Source organism: Oncorhynchus gorbuscha, linkage group LG01 (genome assembly GCF_021184085.1).
Source record: "Oncorhynchus gorbuscha isolate QuinsamMale2020 ecotype Even-year linkage group LG01, OgorEven_v1.0, whole genome shotgun sequence".
Taxonomy (NCBI): Eukaryota; Metazoa; Chordata; class Actinopteri; order Salmoniformes; family Salmonidae; genus Oncorhynchus; species Oncorhynchus gorbuscha.
The window spans coordinates 110,780,294-110,799,979 of record NC_060173.1 but is presented as its reverse complement, the minus strand read 5'-3'; the positions used below and the strand labels follow the sequence as shown (position 1 = coordinate 110,799,979).

Genomic DNA, 19,686 nt, shown 5'->3' with positions numbered 1-19,686 from the left:
GAGAGCTTTGTATGCATTGCGGAAGTTAGAGTAGCAGTGATGTGTATTACCACCGCACTTTGTGCAATCAATATGCTGATAGAATTTAGGTAGCCTTTTTCTCAAATTTGCTTTTTCAAATTCCCAGCTACAATAAATGCAGCCTCAGGATATATGGTTTCAGTTAATATAGAGTCCAGTGAAGTTCCTTGAGGGCTGTCTTGGTGTCTGCTTAGGGAGAATGTACACAGCTGTGAGGATAGCTGACAAGAATTCTCTTGGGAGGTAATATGACCAGCATTTGATTGTAAGGAATTCTAGGTCGGTGAGCAGAAGGACTTGAGTTCCTGTATGTTGTTATGATTACACCATGAGTCATTAATCATGAAGCATACACCCCTCCCTTCCCCTTCCCAGAGAGGTGTTTATCTCTTGTCGGCACGATGCATGGAGAAGAACGGTGGAAGAACCGATTCCGACAACATATCCAGAGGGAGCCATGATTCTGTGAAACAGAGAATGTTTCAATCTCTGATGTCTCTCTGGAAGGCAACCCATTCTTAAATTTAATCTACCTTGTTGTCAAGAGACTGGACATTGGCGAGTAGTATACTCGGGAGCGGTGGGCGATGTGCATGTCTACGGAACCTGACCAGGAGGCCGCTCCGTCTGCCTCTTCTGCAGCTCTATTGTTTTGGGTCGGCTTCTGGGATTAGAGCCATTGTCCTGGGTGGTGGTTCAAACAGAGGATCCGCTTCGGGAAAGTCGTATTCCTGGTAATAATGTTAGTAAGTTGAAATCGCTCTTATATCCAATAGTTCTTCCTGGGTGAATGTAATAAGGCTTAAGATTTCCTGGGGTAACAATGTAAGCAATAACACATAAAAAATACAATGAATACTGCATTGTTTCCAAAGGACTTGAAGCGAGGCGACTATCTCTGTCGGCGCCATCTAGAATACCTATATAAGAATGCTATTAATTGACTCCAGCTCAGCATTCAACACCATAGTACCCTCCAAGCTCAACATTAAGCTTGAGGCCCTGGGTCTCAACCCCGCCCTGTGCAATTGGGTCCTGGACTTTCTGATGGGCCACCCCCAGGTGTTGAAGGTAGGAAACAACATCTCCACTTCGCTGATCCTCAACACTGGGGCCCACAAGGGTGCAGGCTCAGCCCACTCCTGTACTCCCTGTTCACCCATGACTGCGTGGCCATGCAGGCCTCCAACTCAATCATCAAGTTTGCAGATGACACAATAGTAGTGGGCTTGATTCCCAAACAACGACAGCCTACAGGGAGGAGGTGAGGGCACTCAGAGTGTGGTGTCAGAAAAACAACTTTCTCACTCAATGTCAACAAAACAAAGGACATGATGGTGAACTTTAGGAAACAACAGAGCACCCCCCTACCGACGGGACATAGTGGAGGAGGTGGAAAAATGTCACTTCATCTGCGTTCACATCATAGACAACCTGAAATGGTCCACCCACACAGACAGTGTGGTGAAGAAGGCGCCACAGTGGCTCTCCAGAGGGTGGTGCGTTCTGCACACCGCATCACCGGGGACAAACTACCTGCCCTCCAGGTCACCTACAGCACCCGATGTCACAGGAAGGCCAAAAAGATCATCAAGGACAACAACCACCCGAGCCACTGCCTCTTCACCCCACTACTATCCAGGAGGTGAGGTCAGTACAGGTGCATCAAAGCTGAGACCGAGAGACTGAAAAACAGCTTCTATCTCAATGCCATCAGACTGTTAAACAGCCATCACTAACTCAGAGAGGCTGCTGCCTACATAGACATCATTGGCTACTTTAATAAATGGATTACTAGTCACTTTAAATAATGCCACTTTAATCATGTTTACATATCTTACATTACTCATCTCATATGTATATACTGTATCGTATAGTGGTTAGAGCGTTGGACTAGTAACCGGAAGGTTGTGAGTTCAAACCCCCGAGCTGACAAGGTACAAATCTGTCATTCTGCCCCTGAACAGGCAGTTAACCCACTGTTCCCAGGCCGTCATTGAAAATAAGAATGTGTTCTTAACTGACTTGCCTGGTTAAATAAAGGTTTAACCGACTTTTCAACCTGAAGATCGCTGACATCATGATTTGACCTCGTTGACCATTAGATGCAGGTACCATCAGTCCAGTAAAATAAAAAAGCTAATTATTTCAATTCATGCTCCACAGAGCCTCAAAAGTGCTAAACCAACTGATCTATTTTGTCATCGAAGCTCGAGTCTCGAGTTTTGAAATATAACATGGTCTGATTAACAATATTGTCAGGCCAATCATATAGCCAATATGCAGTGGTAATGTATTAGACCTACCGCCCAAACCTTATTCCTACAAAACTGTTTGTGTGAGGTTAATGTAAAAAAACATATCTGAGCAGTAGATCAGCTTGCTTTTCGACTGCAAAAGTGATCTTGACTCAGAAAAGGTTGGTGACCACTGATCTATCGCATCTTGCCTATGCTGCTCGGCCATCGCCCATCCATATATTTATATGTACATACTCTTATTCCATACCTTTAGATTTGTGTGTATTAGGTAGTTGGGAAGATTAGATTACTTGTTAGATATTGCTGCACTGTCGGACCTAGAATGACATCATTTCGCTACACTCGCATTAACATCGGCTAACCATGTGTATGTGACCATTAACATCGGCTAACCATGTGTATGTGACCATTAACATCGGCTAACCATGTGTATGTGACCATTAACATCGGCTAACCATGTGTATGTGACCATTAACATCGGCTAACCATGTGTATGTGACCATTAACATCGGCTAACCATGTGTATGTGACCATTAACATCGGCTAACCATGTGTATGTGACCATTAACATCGGCTAACCATGTGTATGTGACCATTAACATCGGCTAACCATGTGTATGTGACCATTAACATCGGCTAACCATGTGTATGTGACCATTAACATCGGCTAACCATGTGTATGTGACCATTAACATCGGCTAACCATGTGTATGTGACCATTAACATCGGCTAACCATGTGTATGTGACCAATAAAGTATCATTTGGATTTGATTTGGATGTCTCTATCGATGAGACCTGTAAAGCATCACCAACAACTCAGTGTTGTTTCAGGTAACTTAAAATGTCTGTTTTGCATTACAGCTCATAGTCTCGAAGTTCAACGTTTAACTGTAAGTACGCTATGCTGCAATTGCAGAAGTAGAAGCACCTTTTCATGAAGGCAATGCTACTGAAAGTGTGATTGTCAATGTAAAGGTATTTCTCGAGGATAGTAAAATGTGTATATACACGCACGCACGCACGCACACACACACACACACACACACACACACACACACACACACACACACACACACACACACACACACACACACACACACACACACACACACACACACACACACACACACACACACACACACACACACACACACACAACAGATCACATAGAATGTTATACAGTACCTTTTGTTCTTTTGAGCTTTCTTCTTGTCCATTATGACAGGTACACAGTTGGTGAGCTCTGTCCAGTCGGCATGCAAACCACAGCTCCAGCCCGTAGAGAACCGAGAGAACAGCCAGGACTCGTCTTTGCCTGGTCGGTGGCATGTACATTTCTTCTGCCCTGACTTACAGTCGCATGGCTGCTCCAAACGAATATTCCTAACTAAGTGCCTTCCAAACGTGGTTCCACCAGTCTTTTGAATGTGTAAAAACACTATCACATCGTCTCCTTTGATATTGAAATCCACGTGCCGCTGAAGGTCTCGTTCAGTAAAGTTGAATTTTGACGGCAATTTCGGTGGGCTGTCATCCTCCAGTTCTGTGTAAAAGTCTTCGTTTGTCCGATATTGGGTAGAAAGTAGACTGGCCCCTCTCAATTTTTCCCCGGTATTAAAGTGGCAAGAATTGCTGCCAGCTGGACAGATATATTGATAGCCTATCATTACAAAAAGAACAGCTAAAATAGGAACTAAGATCAGCTTATTGGATTTCTCATCCATTATAACAATAAGGTGTTTTCATATTAGTGTGAATTATTACACATTATCCTTTCAGTAGTTGCTTCTTGATTCATCATAATGTCTACGGACCTTCAAAGTGCCACATGTTGATGGACAAGACCTATCAAAAAGCGTATTCTGGTCTAAACATGTAGCCTACCTTAATGTTTTAAGGATACGGCATTCATATTCATCAACGCAGATCATTTAAAACAAGGCAGGTTTGCAACAAACAAAAAACGTCATATTTCGGTTACATATCCCTTGTTGGTTGTCCGAACTTCACAGACGGTGCTTCACACTAACGTCCCTCGTACTTGAATTTTAAGTGGAAACGAGCCATTCAAAATGTTTCATTCTGATCCGAACAAATGACAATTTACGTCTCGCGAAACAATCCCGTCTGTTTAAATTCAGCACCACAAACATGCATGTGGGCTGGAGGTTACTGGAGAAACGTCAGACGTTCTCCTTATGAGGCAAGTGACTGCAGCTCCGACTACAATGGGATGGGTCCTGAAACGTCCTCATACATCGCGCGGTTTAGTTTGTTTCAAATATTGTAGGCTACTACTTGAAGATGCTGTATCCAAGACTCCGTGATCATGTTACGCACTCTTCGTTGTCATATCCTATCTATTGATTTGTGTGGACACATATTGTAGGCTACCTTGGCTATAGGCTAGCATAGGAGAAAGGGCTCATAATCTTATCTCGTAGTCGTAGAACCGATAGCCTGCATTCAGCTCTTACCGATCAATCAGCACACACAAGTGACTGGACAACCGAATGTCGATGTTCGTAAAATAATCTATGAGCAATTGAGAACGGAATGTGAGTTTAGTGCTGGGCAATTAGCAAATATATTTTATACTAAGAACATTTAACCAAAAGCAGGTTGAATATGTTCTACGAAAGTCAATGGTAAGAATAATAAAATAAAAACGACAGCCAGTCGAAGGTGGGAAAATGTATCCAGTCCAATCCAAATACTGTAGGCTACAAACTTCATGCAGCCTGTTTCATGCATTGACATATGGTTGCATGAGAGCCAAAAGCTATTGAAACACAGTTTGCACGATATTAATACATTCATGAAAATATATATATAGACATGAAATATATATTTTTTTTAGGATCACCATTCGTGGGAATGAACCATAATCACTTTCGACTTCAAGCACCATGGACAGATCCCAGATATCGCGTAACAATACAATAGGCTTTTCTAAATTGTTGACGCAGGCAATCTACTGCAAATTGTTGATGCATGGAGTCTACTATAAATTGTTGACTCATGGTTCTGACAATCGGTAGTGAGGATGATTCATTCCCACGAAGAACACTTTGTGGAAAAAATAGCCTATAGCCTACAGCACATTGTTGGTGAATCGTGTTATTTGCTGTGTTATAGCCCATGTTTTAGAATAGCTATCCAAATAGACTATATGTATATTGCAGTCTACTTATTTTGTTTCAGGAATCACATTATGTGGGCTAACTATAGGGGACTTAATATTAACCAAATCCAGCTTAGTTCCAAGTCAAAATTATTTTTAAATAGGCCTACTTCACACACAACAACTGCTTAACCTCATAATGGTTGGTTGTGCTGTTGTACATGTGAAAATCTGATTGGGATTTCAAACCAATATTAAACGGATGTTGTTGGTATTATGGCTTAGAAGTGACAATGGACAGCAAGCTCGTGCTTTACGGTGCGTGGTCACTGGTCCCAACCTTGAGCACCTGTGGGAAGATGGAATGGGAGGGGTGGCAAGAAGGCCGGCTTTAACACCCACAAAAGGACAAAGTCATCAGGACTGTGCTACACATGGATTGCATTAGCTGCCAGTGTTCAGCAGAAGAACACGGAAAAAGCAGAGGAAGTTAGCTGAGGCCTGACTAACGGATGGTCTGACTGTAGAGCCACATTCTGAAACAACTGGGAAGCGGCCACAGACTGCAGGTGCGCTTCTGAAAGAAAGGCGGAAGGCCGACTACAGTGAGGAACACCACTAATGTGTTCTTTTCAGAGATGTACCACAGAGTTCACCAAACCACATTCAGAGAGTCTCTGAGATGTGGAGAAAATGTTAAGAATCAAAGGGTCATGGAAATGAAAAAGGGTCGGTCCACTCACAAAGAAAAAACATGATTTCCTATAGGCCTTGAAGTCCTAGAAGTAAATGTTTTTCTTCCCACTTAATCAGTGTCGGTATTCCAGACACATCAGGGTCATTGGTTCTTATTTTTGGATAAAAAAATAATGGTAAAGATTATATTTCCGTTTTTATTTCCACTACAGGAGCCAGCGTCTCAACATATGCTTTTGTCTGGATATGGTGTTGAATAGACCATAAAAAGCACTGAATACAAAGCTGTGAATGACACACAAGTAAACAGTGTGTTTGTGCACGTCTATTCTGTATTAAAATATATTCAACAGATGCTAATTGAAGAACGTTAATGGCAACTCTATTACTTTTCACTACAGCAAGGAACAGTGAACAGTGAACAGTGAACAGTGAACAGTGAACAGGATGACATTGATGAAGTCCACGGCATTCTCGTAGGGAAATTGACGTAAGTCAATGTATATGTAAGTCAATGTATTTGTATAATGAGATTGGAACAATATAATCACCTTCTGCCTTCTTCCATCCTAGAAAATCACACACAGATTTGGAGGAGCAGCTAGGGGCTCTCCGCAAGCATCTGTTGGAGAGCACCAACGAGAGCCCCTCTCAAAGTGTGGGATCTTCAAAGTGGTACTGGAACAACCATTATTTATGCTACAAGTTTTTCCTGACCACATGACCTGACTAGTTAGAATTAGACGGCAGGGTAGCCTAATGGTTAGAGCGTTGGACTAGTAACTGGAAGGTTGCAAGTTCAAACCCCCGAGCTGACAAGGCACAAATCTGTCATACTGCCCCTGAACAGGCAGTTGACCCACTGTTCCTAGGCCGTCATTGAAAATAAGAATTTGTTCTTAACTAACTTGCCTAGTAAAATAAAGACAGTAAAAGCTCATGGCCCTACCCATTAGCAAAGGGCTTACCACTGAATCCGTGACTGTAAGGATTGCTGTGGTAACAGTTTGATTAATGGGAATGAAATGGAAATCATAGCACTATACTTACTAAAGAGCTTACTAAAGCAATCAATCATGTTATTATGTACAATATTATTCTGTACAATAGAGAGATTGCCAAACACATGATCAATGGACCGGGCTTGGCCACATGTTGCTCCATGTGTTATCGCTTTGATTGTATGAATGGAAATGAAAAGGGAAAGAAGCTCTCAATAACTCAATCAGTTCAACACAGTATGATGTCCTGATAGAAAGGTGTTGATTCTATTTGAACATTTTTGACATTGAGCTAATGATATGTGTACAGACTTTGCAGTACACAGAGTTTCACAGAGTACTTCCGAATCAAACAAATAAATATATTATTTATTGTATATAATTATATGCTATAATATTTTATTTAATCTGTATGATTATTTGTGTTTATGTGTTTATGCATGGAACATTTTCAACAAGGACTATAGGCATGCCAAGGTGATGTACATTCCCAAGAAAAATAATCAATTGGCTCAATTTAGAATAATTGTAACTTTTGATGAAAATGAAAAATGTTTCATTGTGTAGATCTAAGCTTCCAGGCAGCTGCTTCCACCATCGTCTGTACCAAAGATTGATTCTCTGTAACATACCTAAGTCAGAGCCAAGGTAAACCTTTACACCGCCTCACACTCTTTCTATTTCAAACCCCTCGCACATTCTACAGGAATAAATATTCCTGTTGAAATGAAAGAAGAAGTACTCCCAGTTTGTAGACCTGAATCCAATCCTAGGATGTAACTTGTTTGAGACAGCGGTTGTGAGCAACAACCCACTAGTGCTGAATCAGCGGTGTGGCTCATGTTCACAGAGTGAGCTGTAGCTATACTACCGTCTGAGGGCCCCACAGATTTTACAGATTAAAAATGGGTTTTATCGCCAAAAGTAGACTACACCTAGACTGCTTCAAATCAAATCAAATTTATTTATATAGCCCTTCGTACATCAGCTGATATCTCAAAGTGCTGTACAGAAACACAGCCTAAAACCCCAAACAGCAAGCAATGCAGGTGTAGAAGCACGGTGGCTAGGAAAAACTCCCTAGAAAGGGCAAAACTTAGGAAGAAACCTAGAGAGGAACCAGGCTATGCGGGGTGGCCAGTCCTCTTCTGGCTGTGCCGGGTGGAGATTATAACAGAACATGGCCAAGATGTTCAAATGTTCATAAATGACCAGCATGGTCGAATAATAATAAGGCAGAACAGTTGAAACTGGAGCAGCAGCACGGCCAGGTGGACTGGGGGCAGCAAGGAGTCATCATGTCAGGTAGTCAAATTGGTGCATACACAATCCATGTCTGCTTCCGTCTAAGCCACATCAGTATAAAGTTCCTCTGATGTTAAACTAGCAAAAATAAGACTGGAAAGTTACTCTGCATTGTGAAGAAATAAGTAACTAAGTTACTAGGTTGTTAACTTCATATTTGATACCAGCTTACTCATTATATAATGTGGACATCCTAAGGAACTTGTCCATTTTGTCCTGGAAACTCCAGGTATGGGGGAGAAAAAGCTGATGGTGACTGTACATGTTTTACTCTTCCCATAGATCCCTGACAGTTTGTCCCTAAACATGTGCACTTGTCATCCCCTTTTGCACTAAGAACAGCCTCAATTAAATCGGTGAATGGACTCTACAAGGTGCCGAAAGAGTTTCACAGGGATGCTGATCCATGATAACTCCAATGCTTCCCACAGTTGTGTCAAGTTGGCTGAATGTCGTTTGGGTGGTGGACCATTCTTGATACACGTTGGGAAACTGCGTGAAAACCCAGCAGCGTTGCAGTTCTTGACGCAAACCGGTGCACCTGGCACCTACTACCATACCCTGTTCAAAAGCACTTAAATATTTTGTCTTGCCCATTCACCCTCTGGAAGGCACGCATACACAATCCATGTCTCAATTGTCTCAAGGATTAAAACTCCTGTCTCCTCCCCTTCAACTACACTGATTGAGGTGTATTAAACAAATTACATCAATAAGGGATCATAGATTTCACCTGGATTAAACTTGTCTGTTTATTTCATAGAAAGAGCAGGTGTCCTTAATGCTTTGTATTCTCAGTGCATACTAGGTTTTGGATAGTATTCGACTTAAAGCAGTGAGTTGTTCTCTGTTGCAGCGGCTGACTAACAGCAGTGAGTTGTTCTCTGTTGCAGCGGCTGACTAACAGCAGTGAGTTGTTCTCTGTTCCAGCGGCTGACTAACAGCAGTGAGTTGTTCTCTGTTGCAGCGGCTGACTAACAGCAGTGAGTTGTTCTCTGTTGCAGAGGCTGACTAACACCAGTGAGTTGTTCTCTGTTGCAGCGGCTGACTAACAGCAGTGAGTTGTTCTCTGTTGCAGCGGCTGACTAACAGCAGTGAGTGAGACCATGGGGATCCACCCAGGAGACGGATTCCTGTACATTAATGGCCTGCGCAATGATCTGGACGTCAACAACCTCTTCAGATACAATAGGAGATCAGCTCTGCTCAGCTTAGCTCTGCAGTCAAGTTCTCCTGCTCTATTCTCTCTCTCGCTGGGTCAACTCAGCCTTAGCCCAGGCTCCCACCGTTGAGGAAGCTACTCTGAAAATATAGTTTATGTTGCTACCAATTACTTCACTCTGGATTAAGTGAAGCTACGCTTAAGATACCCTTAAGAAAAATTTAGTTTACTGAACTAAAGTAACCAAAAAAGAAAGGAAATTATTTCCTACTATAAAGTAGTTCAGTAGTTAGCTACCCCACTAAAGTTATAAACTACTAAAAACTACCAAGATTTGAATGTATATATTATAATTGTATATATTACCAAAGCTACCATATATTTCCATAGATTACCAACATAATTAACAACATTACAGAAGATTCTCAAGTCTCATCGCTGTTGGTAATCAGGCTTACCTCATGGATATAACCCATATTAGCATGGACATGGCCACTGAGGACTTTCCCCATTTTAAAGTTGTCAACTGAGTGGGGATTCCTATGAGTTGGGAGCAATCTGCCAATGAAGAAAAATTAAACTGACTACATTAAGAGATAGCCTCAATGGCACTGCCCACGCTGTTACAGATACTATAATGACACAGATACAAAGATGAGTCCTCTATTGATCTTCTTGGCTTGTTGTTCACACACGTATCTGCCCTCTCATTGACCATAATGGTCCCACCTGGTCTCGCCTCCTCTCGCCTGTCTTCCATCTTTGAGGACATGTATTCCCATTGTGAGAGTGGTCACTTGACTATCTTGTCAATATAATAGACAATATTTGGGTGCGGACATGTTTGTTTTTTTGTTGTCATGAATAGTGCTTGTGAGGCAGCACTGGTGCGCAGATATATATTTTTTTACCATGAATCTTACTTGTGAGGCAATACTGGTGCCAAAAGCAGTGCCCCTAGTGGCGAAAGTAAGAATTGAAACCATTGAAAATGATGTACATGGTCATAGAGGACAAAGATTCTGATACAGGAAAATATACTTTTTCACAAAATAGAGGCATACAAAGACAAAACAAATGTGGTACGGTGTGGAAATTAAAACAAATGAGTGAATAAATGCAGAAAAAGTTTGTTTGAACAATATAAAACAATCAGACGAGAGAAAAGCGTCAGGTAGTCAAGTGGTTTGAGCATTAGGCCAGTAACCAGAAAGGTTGCAGGATCGAATCCCTGAGCTGACAAGGTAAAAAGATCTGTCGTTCTGCCCCTGAACAAGGCAGTTAACCCACTGTTCCCCGGTAGGCTGTCATTGTAACTAAGAAGTTGTTCTTAACTGACTTTCCTAGTTAAATAAAGGCTCAATTAAAAAAATTAAAACAATTAATGGCAACTCTGGAGCAATTAGGGTTAAGTGCCTTGCTCAAGGGCACATCAACAGACTTTTCAACTTTTGGCTCAGGGATTCAAACGTGTGACCTTTCAGTTACTGGCCCAACACCAACTGCTATGCTACCTGCCAGGGCTGCCTAACCCTCTTCCTGGAGATCTACCGTCCTGTGGTTTTCAGTCCAACCCTAATTTAACACACCTGATTCTACTTATTAGCTGCTCAGCCAGACCTTAACTAGCTGAATCAGATATGCTAAATTAGAGTTGGACTGAAAACCCTCAGGACAGTAGATCTCCAGGAAAAGTCTGTTGATGTGCCCTTAACTGTTACTGTAACTGCTAGGCTACCTGCCACCTGAACATTCTAACTGTTACTGTAACTGTTAGGCTACCTGCCACCCTAACATTCTAACTGTTACTGTAACTGTTAGGCTACCTGCCACCCAAACATTCTTCTAACTGTTACTGTAACTGTTAGGCTACCGCCACCTAACATTCTAACTGTTACTGTAACTGTTACCTGCATTCTAACTGTTACTGTAACTGTTAGGCTACCTCTTCTAACTGTTACTGTAACTGTTAGGCTACCTGCCACCCCATTGTGCTAAGGCCTAACTGTTACTGTAACTGTTAACATTCTAACCCTAACATTCTAACTGTTACTGTAACTGTTAGGCTACCTTCTAACTGCTGTAACTGTTAGGCTACCTGCCACCCGAACATTCTAACTGTTACTGTAACTGTTAGGCTACCTGCTAACATTCTAACTGTTACTGTAACTGTTAGGCTACCTGCCACCCGAACATTCTAACTGTTACTGTAACTGTTAGGCTACCTGCCACCCCATTGTGCTAAGCATTAGGCTACCTGCCACCCCATTGCTACCTGCCACCCCATTGTGCTAAGCGCTAGGCTACCTGCCACCCCATTGTGCTAAGCGCTAGGCTACCTGCCACCCCATTTCTGGCTGATGTGAGAGTTGCTTTTTTGGTATTTAGTACTGCATTCTAATTAAATGCAGCTATTCTACTAATGCTTTCACTGTACCGATTACTCTGAAGTCAGCCTAAGGACACTTTTACTCAGTTTAAGACAAAACAAATGAAACATTCTCACAACCTAAACCTGCTTTCCTCTTGCTTTGTCTTTCTCAGAGGATTAACTATGTGCCGCAGCTGGCCCACAAGTATTCAGGGGTACGTTCCCTGGAGTCATCCACCAGATCTGGTGAGTCCCTGGAGGAGAGCAGAGCAGAGCAGAGGAGAGGACAGCTGGGAGGGCTTGTGACACAAAGCCACTATAACAGTTGGTTCTGATTTTTAGAGGACGTCGTGTATAATGCATAGTGGCCAGGTCAGGTGAATTTGAACTTGTGGATACTACAATAGGATTGCTACATGTCAAAGCAAACTGATTATATACGTTTTTTTGTTCTAGCATTCTACATCTCTGACATTTCCAGCGAGCACTTTCTTGTGGAATTATTTAAGCACAATCTTTTGCAACTTCATGCAACCTTTGATGTTTATCACTTGTATAATGGTAGCCTTAGTCCCGTTGGGCAGCTGTCTCAGCCAATATTGGACTAGACGAGTGAGGGTTTGCCTGAGGCATCAGCCTCTCTAGGCAGGGCTGGAAGTTAACCACAGTGCCTGTGATGTAAAGGAGATTGATGGTCAAGTCTCACTGAACCTTTTTGTGCACATGCAGATGTAGAGTACAACAAAGTGCAGACCGGCGAGATATCTGTCGATACGGTGTCTGCATGTCTCAGGAAGAAATTCCCAAAAGCCATTGTTGCAAGGATTCTTGGGGAGGATTCTGATGACAAAATAAAGATATGTAGAGTATGTTTCACTGGTGCATACAGTGTCTTGCAAAAGTATTCATCCCCTTGGTGCTTTTCCTATTTTGTTGCATTACAATCTGTAATTTAAATAGATTTGTATTTTGATTTCATGTAATGGACATACACAAAATAGTCCAAATTGGGGAAGTGAAATGAAAAAAATTACTTGTAAAAAAAAAAAAAATCAAATTTAAAACTGAAAAAGTGGTGATTGCATATGTATTCACCATCTTTACTATGAAGCTGCTAAATAAGAACAATTACCTTCAGAAGTCACATAATTAGTTAAATAAAGTCCACCTGTGTGCAATCTAAGTGTCACATGATCTCAGTATATATATATATATATATATATATATATATATATATATATATATATATATATATATATATATATATATATATATATATATACCTGTTCTGAAAGGCCCCAGAGTCTGCAACACCACTAAGCAAAGGGCACCGCCAAGCAAGTGACACCATGAAGACCAAGGAGGTCTCAAAACAGGTCGGGGACAAAGTTGTGGAGATATACAGATCAGGGTTGGGTTATAAAAAAATATCTGAAACTTTGAACATTTCACGGAGCACCATTAAATCCATAATTTAAAAAAAATCGAAAGAATATGGCCCCACAATAAACAAGCCAAGAAAAGGCAGCCCACCAAATCTCACAGACCAGGCAAGGATGGCATTAATCAGAGAGGCAACAAAGAGACCAAATATAACCCAGAAGGAGTTGCAAAGCTCCACAGCGGAGATTCGAGTATCTGTCCATTGGACCATTTTAAGCCGTACACTCCACAGGTCTGGACTTTACGGAAGAGTGTCCAGAAAAAAGCCATTGCTTAAGAAACTTATTAAGCAAGCATGTTTGGTGTTTGCCAAAAGGCATGTGGGAGACTCCCCCAAAATATGGAAGAACGTCCTCTGGTCAGATGAGACAAATGTAGCTTTGTTTGCCATCAAGGAAAACGCTATGTCTGGCGCAAACCCAACACCTCACATCACCATGAGAACACCATCCCCACAGTGAAGCATGGTGGTGGCAGCATCATGCTGTGGAGATGTTTTTCATTGGCAGGGACTGGGAAACTGATCAGAATTGAAGGCATGATGGATGGTGCTAAATACTGGGAATTTATTGAGGAATACCTATTTGTCTTCCAGTGATCGGAGCTGGGACAGGTTCACCTTCCAGCAGGACAATGACCCTAAGCATATTGCTAAAGGGAAACATTTAAATGTCTTGGAATGGCCTAGTCAAAGCCCAGGCCTCAATCCAATTGAGAATCTGTGGTATGACTAAAAGATAGCCCACCAACCTGAAGGAGCTGGAGCAGTTTTGCCTTGAAGAATGGGAAAAAATCCCAGTGGCTAGATGTGCCAAGTTTATAGATACATGCCGCAGTAGAATTGCTGCATAAGTTGGCTCTACAAAGTATTGGCATTGGGGGGGTGAATATTTATGCACGCTCAAGTTTTTTATATTTTCTTTATTGTTTCTTGTCTGTTTCACAATAAAAAATATTTTGCATTTTCAATGTGGTAGGCATGTTGTGTACATCAAATTATACAACCCCCCCAAAACTGTATTTTAATTTCAGGTTTTAAGACAATAAAATAGGAAAAAAGCAAAAAAGGGGTGAATACTTTTGCAAGCCACTGTATACATTCAAATGTAAACCATATGATATTATGCAGTTGTTTCAAAATACATTTGATTACATGCCTCTAAAGGTTGGTTCATGATGCCTACATGTTCATAACTCATTAAACCAGTGGAGGCTGCTGAGGGAAGGACGGATCATAATAATGTCTGGAATGGAGTCAATGGAATGTTATCAAACATATGGTCTGTGTTGGGGGGAGCAGACCGGTGCAGTGTTGTGAAGAAAAGTAGCTTGGACCCCCCTTCTCTGTTCAACTGAGTTCCACTCAATGCCGAAGAGAGAGTCTCCAGCTCATCTGGGTCTGTCACCCTGCAGCTCATCATGGACACCACCATTCATCCTGCTGTCTGTATGGTAAGAGCTGTTGGGAGAATTGTAGGAATTATTTATTTAATGACTCTTGCAGAAGAACAAGGATGTCAATGTGTGTCCAATTATTGTCCATTTGTGGAAGAAGAGCAATAATACTTGATCTATTTGTGGAAATAGATTTTCTTTGTTATTGAATATGCTCGAACTGGCTCTGGATGGACTGAATATGGTTTACTCACCTGATCAGGTCCAGCTGGCTCAAAGGGCAGATATGGTGACACATCTGATGGACAGGGCCAACGTGATACCACGCATCAACCCTCTCATTCTCAGCATAGACAGAACATATCTGGACTTCACAGTTTCTCCAGGTATCACAAACAAATTGATATCCTTTGTTGATGTGTATATTTACAATACAGTCCTTTTAATACTTCTTACACAACTTTTGTTAAACATGATGGATGTATTTTCCTTCCTTCCAGATGTAGATGAGTGGGAGGACACCACCATGTTCTCATACACCAGACTGATGTGAAAGTGAATGAAGTATTTCACCAAAAATGTTGAGTGACAAGAAATCATTTCTTTCACGTTTTTTTATTTGTTATTTTTTCCCCTTGAGTGTACATGCTGTGTAATGTTTTATGGTTGAGTATACTTGTACATGTGGACAATTTTGTTCCAACCAAGCGGATCAGTTCAAACGAGACAGGGAACAACTGAGGAGTGTTTGTTCCTTAAACATCTCATCTCGCCAGGTGGATCTTCACTCTTTACACATGGATATAGTATTGACATATTAGTATGGGTCCAGGGATGTGTAGAATTGCCCATTAGGGAAGTCGTCTGAGTTCATTTCTCTCTCTCGTTCTCAAAACTTGAGACAGATTTAGTTTCCCCTTCTCACTGCCAGTTTCCACTGTTAGTAGGTGATCTGTGTCAAGACCCTTTTAAGGGATTAACAATTTTCCCTTATAAGGCAAACTGGAGCTTTTAGATGAGATCCCCCTTGTCAGAAATACTTTCATCTCTTGCTGCTTTTCATTTGATGGCAAGACTGGCTGAGTCACTGTGCAGTTGAGTATTTGAAGTGATTCAGGGTATTTTGACAATGGACGTTTTTCCTGCTGTCAGAAATGTCAACATATTTATAATTGTTCATTATAGAGAAGAGTGGGGTTAGTTGCGCCACCTTAACTGGACTCCCGAGTGACACAGTGGTCTAAGACACTGCATCTCAGTGCAAGAGGTGTAACTGCAGTACCTGGTTCAAATCCAGGCTGCATCACATCTGGCTGTGATTTGGAGTCCCATTGGGTGGCCACAAGTGGTCCAGGTTTGGCCCGGGCCGTCATTGTTGGGTACTTGTTCTTCTGCCTAGTTAAATAAAGGTTTGATACAAACATAAACTAAATGTATAATTTGACCAAAAATTTAGGAAGAGCTCATCAAATGAAAGATAATTGGTTGCGTGCACAGAAATGCCTGTGTTTTGATCTGCAGTAATATCCAGAAATGCAAAACAATACACACTTAATCCAGAAATAAATAAAATAATGTCTGAACGAGCAATGTATGGAATATATACATTAAGAACCCCTGTCCCCTTCCATGACATAGACTGACCAGGTGAATCCGGGTGAAGGCGATGATCCCTTTTTGATGTCAATTGATAAATCCACTTCAAATCAGTGTAAATTAAGAGGAGAAGACAGTTTTTTATTTTATTTTTAAGTCTGGAGACAATGGATTGGGTATGTGTGCCTGTGTGCCATTAAGAGGGTGAATGGGCAAGACACATTTTTGAGTGCCTTTGAACAGGGTATGGTAGTAGGTGCCAGGTGCTACAGTTTGTGTCAAAATCTGCAATGCTGCTAGGTTTTTCACGTTTAACAGTTTCCCGTGTGTATCTAGAATGGTCCACCACCCAAAGGACATCCAGTCAACTTGACACAACTATGGGAAGCATTGGAGTCAACATGGGCCAGCATCCCTGTTGGACACTTGACTCCTTGTAGAGTCCATTCCCCCAATGAATTGAGGCCATTCTGGGGGCAAAAGGGGGTGCAAGTCAATATTCGGAAGGTGTTCCTAATGTTTTGTACACTCAGTGAGCTACAAAACTATTTTTGGTTATTTTTGGTTATTTTAAATGATACAATGACTAATGACATTAATAAAATGCAGACTGTCAGCTTTAATTTGAGATTGTCATCCATATCAGGTGAACTGTTTTGAAATTACTGCACTGTTTGTACATAGTCTCCCCATTTTAGGGGACCAAAAGTATTGGGACAAAATCACTTATATGTTTATTTAAAGTAATCAGAAGTGTAGTATTTGGCCCCATATTCCTAGCATTTAACATACAGTAGAAAAAAAGTATAGGTAATTACAATAGACCAATTAAACACTGGAGTGATAGATGTGCAGAAGATTAATGTCAAATCAAATCACATTTTATTTGTCACATACATGTGCAAGTAGAGATACTGGGGTGCAAAGGAGCAAAATAAACAATTAAATACAGTATTTTTTTATTTTTTTATTTTTTTTATTTCACCATGTAGGCTAGTTGAGAACAAGTTCTCATTTGCAACTGTGACCTCGCCAAGATAAAGCAAAGCAGTGTGAACAGACAACAACACAGAGGTGCACATGGAGTAAACAATAAACAATAAACAAGCCAATAACACAATAAACAAGTCAATGTCTCAGTACAAAAAAGAAAGTCTAAATACATTGTGTGCAAAAGGCATGAGGAGGAAGGCAATAAATAGGCCATACGAGCAAATAATTACAATTAGCAGATTAACACTGGAGTGATAAATGAGCAGAAGATGATGTGCAAGTAGAGATACTGGTGTGCAAAAGAGCAGCAAAATAAATAAAATAAAAACAGTATGGGGATGAGGTAGGTAGATTGGGTGGGCTATTTACAGATGGACTATGTACAGCTACAGCGATTGGTTAGCTGCTCAAATAGTTGATGTTTAAAGTTGGTGAGGGAAATAAAAGTCTCCAACTTCAGCGATTTTTGCAACTCGTTCCAGTCACTGGCAGCAGAGAACTGGGAGGAAAGGCGGCCAAATGAGGTGTTGGCTTTGGTGATGACCAGTGAGATATACCTGCTGGAACGTGTGCTACCGGTGGGTGTTGCCATCGTGACCAGTGAACTGAGATAAGGCAGAGCTTTACCTAGCATAGACTTATAGATCACCTGGAGCTAGTGGGTCTGGCAACCAATATGTAGCGAGGGCCAGCCGACTAGAGCATACAGGTCGCAGTGTAGGGTGGTATAAGGGGTTTTGGTGACAAAATGGATACCACTGTGATAGACTATATCCAGTTTGCTGAGTAGAGTGTTGGATGCTATTTTGTAGATGACATCGTCAAAGTCGAGGATCGGTAGGATAGTGAGTTTTATTAGGGTGAGTTTGGCGGCGTGAGTGAAGGAGGCTTTGTTGCGAAATAGAAAGCCGATTCTAGATTTGATTTTGGATTGGAGATGTTTAATATGAGTCTGGAAGGAGAGTTTACAGTCTAGCCAGACACCAAGGTTTTTATAGTTGTCCACATATTCTAGGTCAGAACCGTCCAGGGTGGTGACGCTAGTCGGGCGGGCAGTGAAAGGTTGAAAAATATGCATTTGGTTTTACTAGCGTTTAAGAGCAGTTGGAGGCCACAGAAGGAGTGTTGTATGGCATTGCAGCTCGTTTGGAGCTTATTTAGCACAGTGTCCAAGGAAAGGCCAGAAGTATACAGAATGGTGTCGTCTGCATAGAGGTGGATCAGGGAATCTCCCGCAGCAATAGCGACATCAATGATATATACAGAGAAAAGAGTTGCCCCGAGAATTGAACCCTGTGGTACCCCCATAGAGACTGCCAGAGGTCCGGACAACATTCCCTCTGATTTGACACACTGAACTCTGTCTGCAATGTAGTTGGTGAACCAGGCGAGGCAGTCATTAGAGAAACCAATTCTATTGAGTCTGCCGATAAGAATACGGTGATTGACAGAGTTGAAAGCCTTGGCCAGGTCGATGAAGACGGCTGCACAGTACTGTCTTTTATCGATGCCGGTTATGATACAGTTTAGTATCTTGAGCATGGCTGAGGTGCACCCATGACCAGCTCAGAAACCAGATTGCATAGTGGAGAAGGTACGGTTGGATTCGAAATGGTCGGTGATCTGTTTGTTAACTTGGCTTTCGAATACTTTCGAAAGGCAGGGTAGGATAGATATAGGTCTGTAGCAGTTTGGGTCTAGAGACTCCCCCTTTGAAGAGGGGGATGACCGCAGCAGCTTTCTAATCTTTGGGGATCTCAGATGATACCAAAGAGGTTGAGCAGGCTAGTAATAGGGGTTGCAACAATTTCGGCAGATCATTTTAGAAAGAGAGGGTCCAGATTGTCTAGTCCTGCTGATTTGTAGTCCAGAATTTGCAGCTCTTTCAGAACATCAGCTATCTGGAATTGGGTGAAGGAGAAATGGGGAGGCTTGGGCAAGTTGCTGTGGGGGGTGCATGGATGTTGACCAGGGTAGGGGTGGCCAGGTGGAAAGCATGGCCAGACATAGAAAAATGCTTATTGAAATTTTCAATTATCGTGGATTTATCGGTGGTGACAGTGTTTCCTATCCTCATTGCAATGGGCAGCTGAGAGGAGGTGCGCTTAAACTCCATGGACTTTACAGTGTCCCATAACTTTTTGGAGTTGCCTACAGGATGCAAATTTATGCTTGAAAAAGCTAGCCTTAGCTTTCCTAACTGCTTGTGTATATTGGTTCCTAACCCTGAAAAGTTGCATGTCACCGGGGCAACTTGATGTTTCCCCAGGATGTTTTTGTGCTGGTCAAGGGCAGTCAGGTCTGGAGTGAACCACGG

At 41.8% G+C, this 19,686-nt stretch overlaps 1 protein-coding gene across 1 annotated transcript in view; it reads right to left on the bottom strand.

Moving 5' to 3' along the window:
• Window positions 1-4,473, bottom strand: part of LOC124030820 (heparan-sulfate 6-O-sulfotransferase 3-B-like) — a 149,877-nt gene extending 145,404 nt beyond the window's left edge. Inside the window, exon 1 of the mRNA XM_046342014.1 lies at window positions 3,469-4,473. Within this exon, the coding sequence (XP_046197970.1) occupies window positions 3,469-4,007 (539 nt within the window). The 5' untranslated portion in view covers window positions 4,008-4,473. The remainder of the gene's footprint in view (window positions 1-3,468) is intronic.
• Between the last annotated feature and the right edge of the window lie 15,213 nt (window positions 4,474-19,686).